Here is a 12,119-nt window from a genome sequence, read left to right on the forward strand (position 1 = left end):
CATTGCCCCCTAATTTGGCAGAACTCATCTGTCTCATCAACGTTGCCCCCTCAATGGAACATCACCTCTTCTTTATAACTGCACCTACTACCACAAAGTCCTTCTCTATCCCCTTCCCTTCCCAGTCATGTTTCTGAAAGTAGTCCAGGGGCACCTGGGTAACTCAGCTGGTTAAGCATCTTATTTCATCTCAGGTCATGATCTCAGGGTTTCTGAGTTCAAGAGCCACTCTGGCTCTGCACTGACAGCTGGGATTCTCTGCCCCTGTCTGCCTCTCCCCTGCTCTCTCAAAAATAAACATTAAAAGTTAAAAAAAAAAAAGTCTACACTCACAGCTTGAATTTCCTTAACATCTTCACTCCCTACCTCACTACAACTTGGATTTAGGTCTCTCCATCCCACTGAAACTACTTCGCCATGAAGCCTTTTTGGATTGGATACAATATAGTCATTGAAAGCTGGCAGCCCAAGGCTTTCATTTGATTTTCCCTGGTCTGTGCAGTTTTAAAAGGGGAAATAATTAGATAGGAATGTATCAAGCAGTTTAGCATCACAATCTTAAACCTGGCCTTTCATACATTATGTTAATCTGCCTGATTGCTAAAGACATTTAAGTTTGCTACAGTATAGATCCTTCCATGGTCTCAGGCCTCTTTTTGTTTTGTTTTTGTTGCCTCTGGGCAGTATGGTAAAATGAGCAGAACACAGGCTTGGAATAAAGATGGATGTGGGCTTGAATTCTAGGTCTGCCTCAGTTCTCACATGCTAAAATGAGGATAATCATGCCAATATGGGGGGGATGGATAGGGAAGGTGGCTTTAAAGATTAGATGATATATTGTGCCTATGGAGTGCTTACAACGATGCTTTTCCTGTAGGGTCTGCCCCGTTGTGTCCCTTTTCTCAACTTCTCTACTGGCCCCCTACATGATGGCACCTGGCCCTCCAGCAAGGTATCCCTACGTAGCTGTGTCCACCCCGAGTCCTGCCCCGTAAAGGGCCTACCCTGCTGTTCCTGGAGGTGTTATGTGAAGAGCTTGTCTGTCGTTCTGAGCCTCTCATCCCACTTCTGATTGTGCAGGACCCCGGCCTCTCCGTTCTACCCTCACTTAACCTTCCCCCTCCCCCCAGCTCCTCCTGAGTCAGGCTAGGCTCTCATCCTTCCCATCCTGACATGGCCCTTTCTTTTTTGTCTACACTCCCTCCTTGGGCAATTTCACCCACACCCCATGGCTTCACTCACCATCTGAACATAGCCCATAAACTTGTTTCTAGCTTAGGCCTCGCTGCAGTCCTGGATCTAAGTTTCCAGCTTCTCTATGGACGTTGCTTTAACACATCTCTCCCTCGTTTGGTCTTTCCTCAATGGCTTCCCTTCGCAGAATCAATTCCAGAATCTTTTCCCCACTGTTGTGGACTGAATGTTTGTGTATTTCCCCAAATTCACATATTGAAGCTCTAACACCCAACATGATGGGCTTTGGAGGGGCCTTCAGGAGGTAATGAGTTAAGACTGAGGTCGTGAAGGTAGAGTCCTCATGATGGGGTTAGTGCCCTTACAAGAAGCGGTCTTTGTCTCTCCCCTTGCATATGAGGACAGTCTAAAAGCGGCCATCTGCAAGCCAGGAAGATTTCTCACCAGAAACCAAACTGTCCAGCACCTAGATCCAGACTTCCTAGCCTCCAGAGCTTTGAGAAAATGTTTCCGTTGTTTAAGCCAGTTTATGGTTTTTAATGGCAGCCTGAGCAGACTAATACACCCAGAAAGCTCTAGATTATCTGGTGTCTGCCTTCTCCTCTGACCCCATCTCTTCCTCTCTTTTCTTTCTTCAGTCTGTGTTAGACACAGTCTCCCTTGCTTCTGCCAACCTGCCAAGTACGTTCAGACATTAAGGCCTTGACACTTGGTGTGAATGGGTGAGCTTTGCAGGAAAAGGGGTACCTGTAACTCCCTAGAATCTATCAGGAATGTTTTGCGTATGTGCAGTTTCTCGCGGATAGGACTCATAGCTTTCATCCAGATTCTTAATCTGAACACCAGTACCCCTGCCTCCAAAACAATAAAGTGCTCGGGTCGCTTCCCCTCTGATCTACCCTCCACCGTACTGCTGACATCTAAACAGACCTGGTGCTGTCTTCACTGCTTTGGTTTTAAACCAGAACTGGCTCCCCACTCCCTAGAGGGCAGCCAACACATCAAGCCTCTCACATCCCAGCCTCAACTTACCCGTCAGGCTCGATTTCCTGTTCCCAGTGCTCTCTGGACACAGTGTGCACCTGCTGACATCTCTGCCTTCGCACTTGCAATTCCTTCTGCCCCAGATCCCTTCCTGCGCCATTTCTGCCTGGGGAGCTTCAAGTTCCAGGGCCCAGTCCAGAAGGCAGCTCTTACAACTGGCCTTCTCTCTCGGCAGCCAGCTGGCCACACTTCCTCTGTGCTGCTGTGGGCTCGGTCTCCCCCCCACAGGAGGGGCGCTGTTTATGTGAGTGTGTGCGAGGGGTGTTGTGAGAATGTGTCCTCAGGCGCGTGAGGCAGAGCCTCTGCCTCAGACAACCCCAGGATCCCAGAGCTGAACCAATAAATGCCTCCTCCTCGTCCTCAGTGCACACAAGCCCCACCTTCTCTCCTATTCTCCTTTAAGGCAGAGAGACGGAACTCTAATACAATTTATTGGTTTTCTGTGATTGCCTCTGGTCCGGCTCTGGAAGGGCTCTTTGGGTTCTTCTGGCCTGGTTTCCGAGCTGCCGCGGCTGCCGCTTTTAAGGCCCTTTTTTGCTTCTTCAGCTTTTGTACCTCCTGGAAAACCTGGGGACGAAAGGGAGCAGGGAGAGACCGTGACCTTATGCAAAACATCAGACTTGGAGCAGCTGGGGTGGGAACGGACTCCCCCCAGAGGGTCACGTCAGCCTTTCTCCCTGGGGTTGATGGCCCGGGAGCCTCCTCAGGCCTTGGGGCCGGTTCATTGCCTCAGTCAGGAATAGACTGAGACAGACCCTCCCTTCTGATCTCTCCATCACAGTCCCAGAGTGGGGCCAACGAAAGCAGCGATTCTGACGCGTACCCGAATGCACAGCGCCTTCTTGGTCGCCAAGCGGTTGTGGGCTTTCCGGTGGTACAGAGGCGGGATGGTGTACTCAAGCCCCAGCTCCTTGCAGACCTTCTCAAAGACACCAAAGTTGGTCTTACGGAGGTTTTTGAGCATCTTGTTCCTCTGGTCAATGCTCATCAGGAGATAGCGCTTGTGGGTTTTATCCTGCGAGAGAGTTGGTATGTTACTTTTAGTATCATATAAATAAGAGGAGAGCCACTTCAAAGTAACAAGGGCTGGTCATTTCATCACCTCACTGAAACCTCCCCACAATGTTGTGCAAATATCAACGTCTGCATAACACTGACATTCCCACAGTTATTCCCATTTTACAGATGGGGAAATAAAGGCTCAGAGATATCACCTGGTTGATAGAAGATCCTAGAACTGTGTCAGGCAGGGACCTTGTGCGAGGTCAGGTCTGGAATCCACATCTCTGGGTCTTACTCCAAATCTCATCTTTTTTCCCCTACACCACCTGCTCAGCCTTCCCACAGCTCAGCAAACTGTCAGCTGGGCTGGACGGGAGGGAGGGCCTGTGCTCCTCTGTGAGGGATCTCCGCAGGGGGGCTGCTGTTCCAAATGAGCAGAGCTCTCATCGCCAAGAAGCAAGCTCAGCCTGCTCCAGGGCACCCTGAGGTGCCGCCCATGCCACAGCCGGACCGCTCTGTGTTTACAACTGTGTGTTTATTAAAAATACGTGCAGCTGCCTGAATCACAGCAGCTCTGTGCCCATGGCCGTGCCGTGATATGGCATCATGGTTAAGGATATGGGCCCTGGAGGGGCCCCTGGGGGGCTCAGGTGGTGAAACATCCAACTCTTGATCTCAGCTCAGGTCATGATCTCAGTTTGTGAGATTGAGCCCTGTGGCAGCGTGGAGTCTGCATGGGATTCTCTCTCTCTCTCTCTCTCTCTCTCTCTCTCNTCTCTCTCGCTCTCTCCCCCTCCCTCCCTCCCTCCCTCTCTCTGCCCTCTCCCACTCGTGCTGTCTCAAAAAACATAAATAAAAAATAAACTAAAAACAAAACAACAACAAAACCTGTGAGATAATAAAGTTGTGTTCTTTGAGGGGGAAAAAAAACCCCAAAAAGATTATGGGCCCAGAAGCAAGACCATCTAGTTTCAAGTCCAAGCACATCATTTCCTAGTGCTATGCTTGAGGAATAACTTAATCACCCCATGCCTGGATTATGTCTTTGTAACATGGGATAGAAAGGTGGTCCGAAGGGTTCAATGAGCTGACGTATGCAAAGTGCTCTGCACGAGGCCTAATACTTCACGCGGCCACACCGGCGCTCTATTATTTCACGCAGTCCTTGCAATCCCGGCAGCAGGTACTACTATGCCTCCCACTTTACAGATAGAGGAACTGAGTCTCGGGCACATAAAGTACTTCCTCAAAGTCACACATCTGCTAAGCGGAAATGGCAAAGCTGAGATTTGAACCCAGTGCCAACCTGACTCCATTCATCCATTCCAGAAATATTGAAGACCCATTATGTGCTGGGCTCTGCGACCATGCCCTGAAGTCTGTGTTCTTGACCACTGGTTGACAGTCAACACAGCATTTAAGGCTCCTATTTTCTCCACTGGCTGCAGGAGGGGGTGGGTGCCTGGGCGTTGTGGACACCTGGCTTCTCTGGCTGCTTCTCTGGACCCAGAGCCCTTCACATCTCAAACTCCTCTCGCCTGGCTGCTGGTGTTTAGCTGGGAGCGACGCCCAAGGTTTACCTTTCGGTGTTTCTGCATGTGTTCTTCATAACTGCGGATCTTGACAGTCAAGGCAACAACTGAAACCACAAACCACAGAGGATGAGAGCTGGCACAGAGGAAGGAAGGGCCCGGGCCCGGGTTATGTTTTAAGACCTCAAGGAATAACAATCGCCAGTGCTCTGTGTAGCTCTCTGCAGCTCCCACAGCACTCTGAATTTCAAGATCTCAAAAGACTTTGGATTTTCTGTCCTTCAGAAAGTAAAATCTAAGGAAGGCAAGTTCCTTAATCTTATAAACGCATTATCCCCAAACCATAGCAAATAGCATTCTTTTAAATAAAAAAAAATTTTTTTTTTAATGCTTATTTCTTTTGAGGGAGAGAGAGCTGGAGTGTGAGCAAGGGAGGGGCAGAGAGACAGGGAGACACAGACTCCAACGCGGGCTCTAGGCTCTGAGCTGTCAGCACAGAGCCCGACGTGGGGCTTGAACTCACAAACTGCGAGATCATGACCTGAGCCGAAGTCGGATGCCCAACTAAGCCACCCAGGCGCCCCAGCAAATAGCATTCTTAATGATGAAACTTTAGAGCATTCCTGTTAAATTCAGGAATGAGTCTACAGTCCATGCTATATCGCTGTTAATCATTCAATGCTGCGCTGGTAGGCTCTCACCAAAGCAGTACGATTAAATTCCAGAACCGTCAAGGGTCTGCTCCTTGCCTCTCCCTTTCCAGTGGCCACCTTTCTCTCTGTTTCCACGGGTTAGTTTTCAGAATTATCAGCTCTCATGCATCTCCTGAAGCCCTGCAACAGTCTTCCTTAGGTAGCCTCTCATTTGATCCCTGCTTTTATTGCAAAGGTGGGGGCAAGGGCAGAAGTGGAAGGAGGCCCCAAGGAGACGCCATCATGACAGCAGGCCCTTCCTGGACACACAGTGAGTTCCGGCAACACTGCAGAGGGAGGTGGAACCTTGGCCCTGATCCCCTGGCCCCTTCACACCACCTTGGCCGCAGAGTAGAGAGGGACACAGAGACAAGTGTTGGTTCCCGAGGAAAGTCTCCTGAGCTCGCACAGAGGTTAAGAGGTGGGACCTGGGCGCTGACTCCAGCATCACAGAGTCCAGTTTCCATTGCCCTGGGTCCTTCTGGTCTCTCCCTTTATCAAGCCCCATCTAATACCTAGTGTACTTGTACACAAGAGCCCAGGATCAAGTACCAGCTAGCAGACCCCCTGCCCCCGCCAGCTCTCCCACTCCCCAAGGGCCCCCTGACCAACTTCGAGCCTCCAGGGAGCTGGTGTCCTCAGGGTTTGCCACGACCTTCTTCATCAACTGCTCTTGCCTGACTTTCAGCTTCTCCTTCTGTTGACGACAGAGACAGAGGATCTGTGTGGTCAGCAACGCCAAGAACTAGCCTTCACACCTCACAGGCCCTGGCCACAGTCAGGCCTTGAGGCTCAGCGCCTGGCCTCACTCTGCTCATCTGATCACCATGTGGCTATTCAGATCTAGGTGAGCCCGAGGCCAATGACAGGTGAAAAGAGCTTGTTGGATGAATGTCCCCAAACCTTGCTCATTCACTCAGGCATTAGAGCATTACTGAGTACCTACTGCTTGCCGGGTGCTGGGGAAACACTGAGGGAACAAGGCTGTCCCTGTCCTCCGGATGCTCAGTCTGGGGGATGGGCAAGTGGCCACAGAATGACAGTGGGATACATTCTGTGACTTGAGAAGCCTGGGGTGGTGTTACCACGGTAGGAGGGAGTCCGGGAGGAGAGGACTGGGAGAGGCTGAGGTTTTGCACAGGTCACTTACCTTGCTGGCCATTTCCAAAGACAAGAGTCTTCTTACAACATCGTCAAACCTGTGGGGAAACCACAGCAACGGGAGACAGGTGTGGGAGAACAGGGGAAACGATGCTGTTTCCATTTTAGTTTGAAAAGCAAGGGTGGTTGAAAATTTCTTTTTTTTAAAAAAAATATCTTATTTAAGTAATCTCTACACCCGATGTAGATCTCTGTGGCGCATGCTCCACCGACTGAGCCAGCCAGGCGCCCCTGAAAACTTCCTTTATAACAGAAGAGTCTCTGTGGAAGTGGGGAGCCATTTCTCGGGGATTAGAAGTCAGCATGAATCTGATGTGCTGTGCCGAGAACATGGAATGATGTGATAACTACACCAAATTGGGGCTGAGGGTATGAATGTTCCAGGCACATCGCAGGCAAGGCAAGGGAGGATTTGCATTTCAGCAAGTTATGGTTCAATCTGTGTGGAGACATTTCAATTCTATAATTGTTGTTTTCTTCTCATGTCACACAGGACACCTGCCACTGTATAGGGCAGGACACCCCGGCTGTGGTGTCCTTCAGCTCCTCTGTCCCTTGGGAGTTGTATAACATCGGACAACTAGGTAATCTATAAAAGGGGGACACTATTCCTTCCCTCAGAAGGCTTTTGTGAGGATCAAAAGATGAGAGACTTCACAAAGACCCATGAGGTATGTTCCCTCCTTGCCAACGAAACCAGAGTACAAAAGAAAAGGCAAGCAACTGAGCTCCAGGAACTCCATTCTGCGCCTGCTGCTCACTCACCCTCACCGGGCCGGGGCTTCAGCACTCCGCTGCCTGATTCTATTACCAAGCTTCAGATACAATGGATTGGGCCGGACCAGCCACTCTCTTCCCTTTCTCCTCCCCAATCCTCTTAAGGCCCCTACCTCATCAAAGAGATTGCTTTCTGCTTACTTCTCAATTCCAGGAATGTTCTGGTAGTCTTTGAGCAGTGTGGAAGGGGGCGGGTCATCTTCTTGGCTGTGCTGGACTGTCAAGTGTAGGGATGAAAAACATCAAGAATCAACTCTCACTGTCCACCTTGTCAGTTCTGGCTTTTCTCACCAGCTCTGTCAGACACCCAAGGTCTCAAGCCAAACACTGGATATCTCTAGGGTCAGCTTCTCCTCTGCAAACACTGCAGGCAACTGTGTTGAGATTTCTTGCAGGGAGTAGATTGCTTGTCCTAGGATCCCATGTTGCGCCTTCACTTCTTACGCCTCTGGCTCTAAAGTTATCGAATGCCCTACCAGCATGGGTCCTTTTGTGGACGGACTGAATTTGACCCCCTTTGAATCCCTTACACTTGACAGTGAGGTCTGGTCCATGGCCTCATGTAGAATAGGTACTCAACAAGCACATGCTGGCTGACTGCATGAATGAAATAAGGGGGGTCAGGAGGGACCCCCTAGTTTTAGGACATCTGAAATGTAAGCTCAAATCGGAAACCCTCAGCCTCGGTGTGTGTCCCATCCCCTTGCAGATGAGGGAGAGGCACAGGGAGACAACCCTTCTTCTCCAGTCAGACCCTGCTCTGCGGCCATGTACATGAAGTTAGTAGTAATAAATGCTAATATAGACTGCATTTATTGCACCCGGTGCTAAGAATGCTTTTTATGTGTTATCACTGAATCCTAACAACAATCCTCTCAAATAGATGCTCTTACAATCATTTTAGAATGCGACTGAGAGAGGAAGTAACTTGCCCAATATCCTGTACCTCGGAAGAGAGATCTCTTTAGTAAGAGAGATGCAGACTGCCTTGGAACGGGAAACCAAGCCCTCCACCGCGGAAGGGCAGACACAAAGTGCCTACCTACACTCTAGGTAGGCCTGGGTACCCCCAGGACGCCCTCCCTCTGCTAGCTCACTCTCCCTCAAACCTAGTCCGAAAGTTCCTGCTCGCGCTCGCCACCCCCATCCCCGCCCTGTCCCGGGAGGGTTTCAGNGCCACCCGGCGTCCCTCCAGAAAGTCCCTCTCCGCCGAAGTCTCACCCAAGAGCTCCTACCTGGTTTCTGGGTGGCATATCCCCGAACGGCCGGGAGGATGACACCTGTGCAGAGGAGAGATGCTCAGGCCCATGTCCTTAAACCGTCCAGCCTCGATGCCTTTCTGCGGCCCTCGCTTTGCCCTTCCTGCAAGGTCTTCGCGTTTCGGCGCCTCACAGCCGCCCCGTTTCTTCCGGCCCCCACGCCTCTCCCACCCCGTCGTACTTCTTTCCCACCCACCGGCCCTTCTCCCGCATTCTGCCGTGGCTCTTCTCCCCCATCCCGGTGCCGCGTGTCCTCCGTCTCCGCCCGACCCCACCCGCTCCTCGGGAGGCTCGGGTTCCCGGCTCCTCACCTCCAGGAAGGGAGGGGAGGCCTCGCTGGTGGGAGGGAGGCCTGGCGCACGCTCCGCCCGGCAGCCCACGGACCGGAGGCTGGGCCACCGCCTGGGTCCGCAGCGTCCTCAGCGCCCTCCACGCGGATCTCAGCATGCTGACTCGCGCCCCGAGCCCCCGGCGCCGCGGCCGCCGTCCCTCTCGCGGCGCGGACCGTGTTACAAGGACGCCGCCATGCTGGCCCAGGCTCGACCAATGGCGTGCAGCTGCGAGGCCGGAGCAGACGAGCCCCGAGAGAATGGATTGGAAAGGCAAGCCGCGGGTTGCGCAGCGATTGGGTCCAGGGGACAGGTCTGGTTAGCAGCGGTGCGGGGCCGCAGGCTCGGTGGTTGCGGGCCTGGTTAGCGGTGTCCTGGCTAGTGGTGTATAAATTCTAAGGTGCCATTTTCCCCCTTGGGCATTCCGCCCTTAGTCCCACTCTATGTACCTGGCCTCGGGCCCCGGTTATTTTCGAGGCACCCGTGGGGCCTGCCGTATAGCCTTCTCCCCCAACCTAGTATTTCCACCTCCTCTCCCCCCGTATTCCAGGATGAGGCCCCCTAAGAACTACTGGGTTTCAGCATCCTCTCGGGCAACCTGGTAAGCCCCGTGGTGAAGGTCGGTGATTTTGGAATGGGACAGTCCTGGGCCGGACTCATAGCTCACTTTTCTCATTCAAATTTTACTCACTGTGTGATCCTGTGGGCAAGTCATGCCACCTTCCTGGGCCACGGTGTACTCATTCATCAACTGGGAATGGTAATAACAGTATCTAGTTTTTAGTTGTTGAGGATTAGCTGAGGCAGTTGTGTGCAAAGGACTCTCTATATGGTAGACACTTGATAAATATTTGCTGTGTTAATATTTGTGAAATGAGGGGTGTAAAGACAACTACAAACTAAAACGTAGGAAAAAATACATTTTTAATGATATAAAAATAAAATTTTAATGCTCCGCGGTGCAAAGAGGGAAAAAGCTCTTCTCCCCCTCACTTTTCTTTTTTTTTTCCTTAAATAGTTTATTGTCAAGTTGGTTTACATATTAACACCCAGTGCTCATCCCAACAAGTGCCCTCCTCCATGCCCATCACCCCCTTTCCCTCTCCCCCACCTCCATCAGCCCTCAGTGTGTTCTCAGCATTCAAGAGTCTCTCATGGTTTGCCTCCCTCCCTCTCCCCAACTGTTTCTCCCCTTCTCCCGCATGGTCCTCCGTTAGCTTCCCCCTAATCCACCTACACGTGCAAACATATGGTTTTTGTCCTCTGCCTGACTTATTTCGTTCAGGATAACACCCTCTAGTTCCATCCATGTTGCTACAAATGGCCAGATTTCATTCTTTCTCATTGCCATGTAGTATTCCATCGTATAAATATACCACATGTCCTTGATCCATTCATCAGTTGATGGACACTTGGGCTCTTTCCATGTTTTGGCTATTTTTGAGAGTGCTGCTATGAACATTGGGGTCCATGTGCCCCTATGCATCAGCACTCCTGTATCCCTTGGATAAATTCCTAGCAGTGCTACTACTGGGTCATAGGTGAGTTCTATTGTTAATTTTTTGAGGAATCTCCATACTGTTTTCTAGAGGGGTTGCACCAGCTTACATTCCCACCAGCAGTGTAGGAGGGTGCCCATTTCTCCACATCCTCGCCAGCATCTAGAGTCTCCTGATTTGTTCATTTTAGCCACTCTGACTGGCATGGGGTAGTATCTCAGTGTGGTTTTGATTTGTATTTCCCTGATGATAAGGGATGCTGAGCATCGTTTCATGTGTCTGTTGGCCATCTGTATGTCCTCTTTGGGGAAGTGTCTGTTCATGTCTTCTGCCCATTTCTTCACTGGATTATTTGTTTTTCAGGTGTGGAGTTTGGGGAGTTCCTTATAGATATTGGATACTGGCCCTTTATCTGATATGTCATTTGCAACTATCTTTTCCCATTCTATCATTTGCCTATTAGTTTTATTGATTGTTTCCTTTGCCGTGCAGAAGCTTTTTATCTTGATGAGGTCCCAGTAGTTCAGTTTTGCTTTTGATTCCCTTGCCTTTGGGGATGTGTCAAGTAAGAAATTGCTGCGGTTGAGGTCAAGGAGTTTTTTTTTTTCCTGCTTTCTCTTCTAGGATTTTGATGGTTTCCTGTCTCACATCCAGGTCCTTTATCCATTTTGAATTTATTTTGTGTATGGTGTGAGAAAATGATCTAGTTTCATTCTTCTGCATGTTGCTGTCCAGTTCTGCCAGCCCATCTATCTGTTAAAGAGGCTGTCTTTTTTCCATTGGATGCTCTTCCCTACTTTGTCAAAGATTAGTTGGCCATACATTTGTGGGTCCAATTCTGGGTCCTCTATTCTATTCCATTGGTCTATGTGTCTGTTTTTGTGCCTCACTTTTCTTAAAGCATTTACTTTTGAAAACTTGTGATTGTGAATTCTTTCTCTGCCCTTTTGAGGCACATGTAAATCTTTTTAAAAGCTAAATAAGCCTCTTGCCAGTTTTACATCATGGGAATGTTCTTCTCAAGGATCTGGGTACCATCTCTTGAAATGTAATCATTAAGGAAGACAGTAGCCCTGTCTCCCAGTTTCTGCTTGGCTCTGAGTTGCAATCCTGACTCCACTCTAAAGATATGAGAAATTTAGTTTTCTTATGGATAAAGGCAATTAGTAAACTTGCGTGGCTACCCCCATTTACCAGGAGACTTTAGGATGAACTCCGTGTGACAGATGGCGTCATTGAGGACTAATTATTGTTTATCTTGAGAAAATGTATGCAATAACCTGTATCCACCTGGCTACAGACAAGGGTAAGATTTCTTTCTGTCTTTTCAAGCTCTTTGGGGGATTGCTGGTGATGCACCTGTGCATCACATTCTGGTTTAATGTTCATTCAGTAATAAGACAGATTTCGTTTTCTTCTACCCTTGTCAAGAGGTTTTCTATATATATATATATATATTTTTTTTTAAATTTTATTTTTAAGTAATCTCTATACCCACCGTGGGGCTCAAACTCACAACCCTGAGATCAAGAGTCACACACTCCACCAACTGAGCCAGCCAGGTGCCCTTGGAGATTTTAGTTATATTTTTCCAACAGGGGTTAGTCTTTTCTGAGGTGTATTCCCCATG

The 12,119-nt window shown here is 49.8% G+C and overlaps 1 protein-coding gene across 1 annotated transcript; it reads right to left on the minus strand.

The window, feature by feature from the left end:
* Positions 1-2,648: 2,648 nt before the first annotated feature.
* MRPS15 (mitochondrial ribosomal protein S15) lies at positions 2,649-9,205 on the minus strand. Its single transcript, XM_077753128.1, has 8 exons — positions 8,973-9,205; positions 8,638-8,682; positions 7,544-7,619; positions 6,615-6,663; positions 6,077-6,161; positions 4,821-4,879; positions 3,062-3,253; positions 2,649-2,805 (listed from the first exon to the last, which is right to left on the minus strand). Exons 1-8 carry the CDS (start codon positions 9,106-9,108, stop codon positions 2,668-2,670), a joined length of 780 nt encoding a protein of 259 aa, XP_077609254.1. The 5' UTR covers positions 9,109-9,205; the 3' UTR covers positions 2,649-2,667.
* Between the last annotated feature and the right edge of the window lie 2,914 nt (positions 9,206-12,119).

Source organism: Crocuta crocuta, unplaced genomic scaffold (assembly GCF_008692635.1).
Source record: "Crocuta crocuta isolate KB4526 unplaced genomic scaffold, BGI_CrCroc_1.0 scaffold303, whole genome shotgun sequence".
In the NCBI taxonomy this organism is placed as follows: Eukaryota; Metazoa; Chordata; class Mammalia; order Carnivora; family Hyaenidae; genus Crocuta; species Crocuta crocuta.

What these genes read in the sequence shown, in the direction of transcription:
- MRPS15 (XM_077753128.1), bottom strand. Translation starts at nt 9,108, where the DNA reads ATGCTGAGATCCGCGTGGAGGGCGCTGAGGACGCTGCGGACCCAGGCG. An exon ending in CAGCTCCCTGGAGGCTCGAA is followed by an intron (nt 4,880 to 6,076) that starts GTTGGTCAGGGG and finishes TTGTGGTTTCAG; the next exon opens with TTGTTGCCTTGACTGTCAAG. An exon ending in ACATGCAGAAACACCGAAAG is followed by an intron (nt 3,254 to 4,820) that starts GTAAACCTTGGG and finishes ACTCTCTCGCAG; the next exon opens with GATAAAACCCACAAGCGCTA.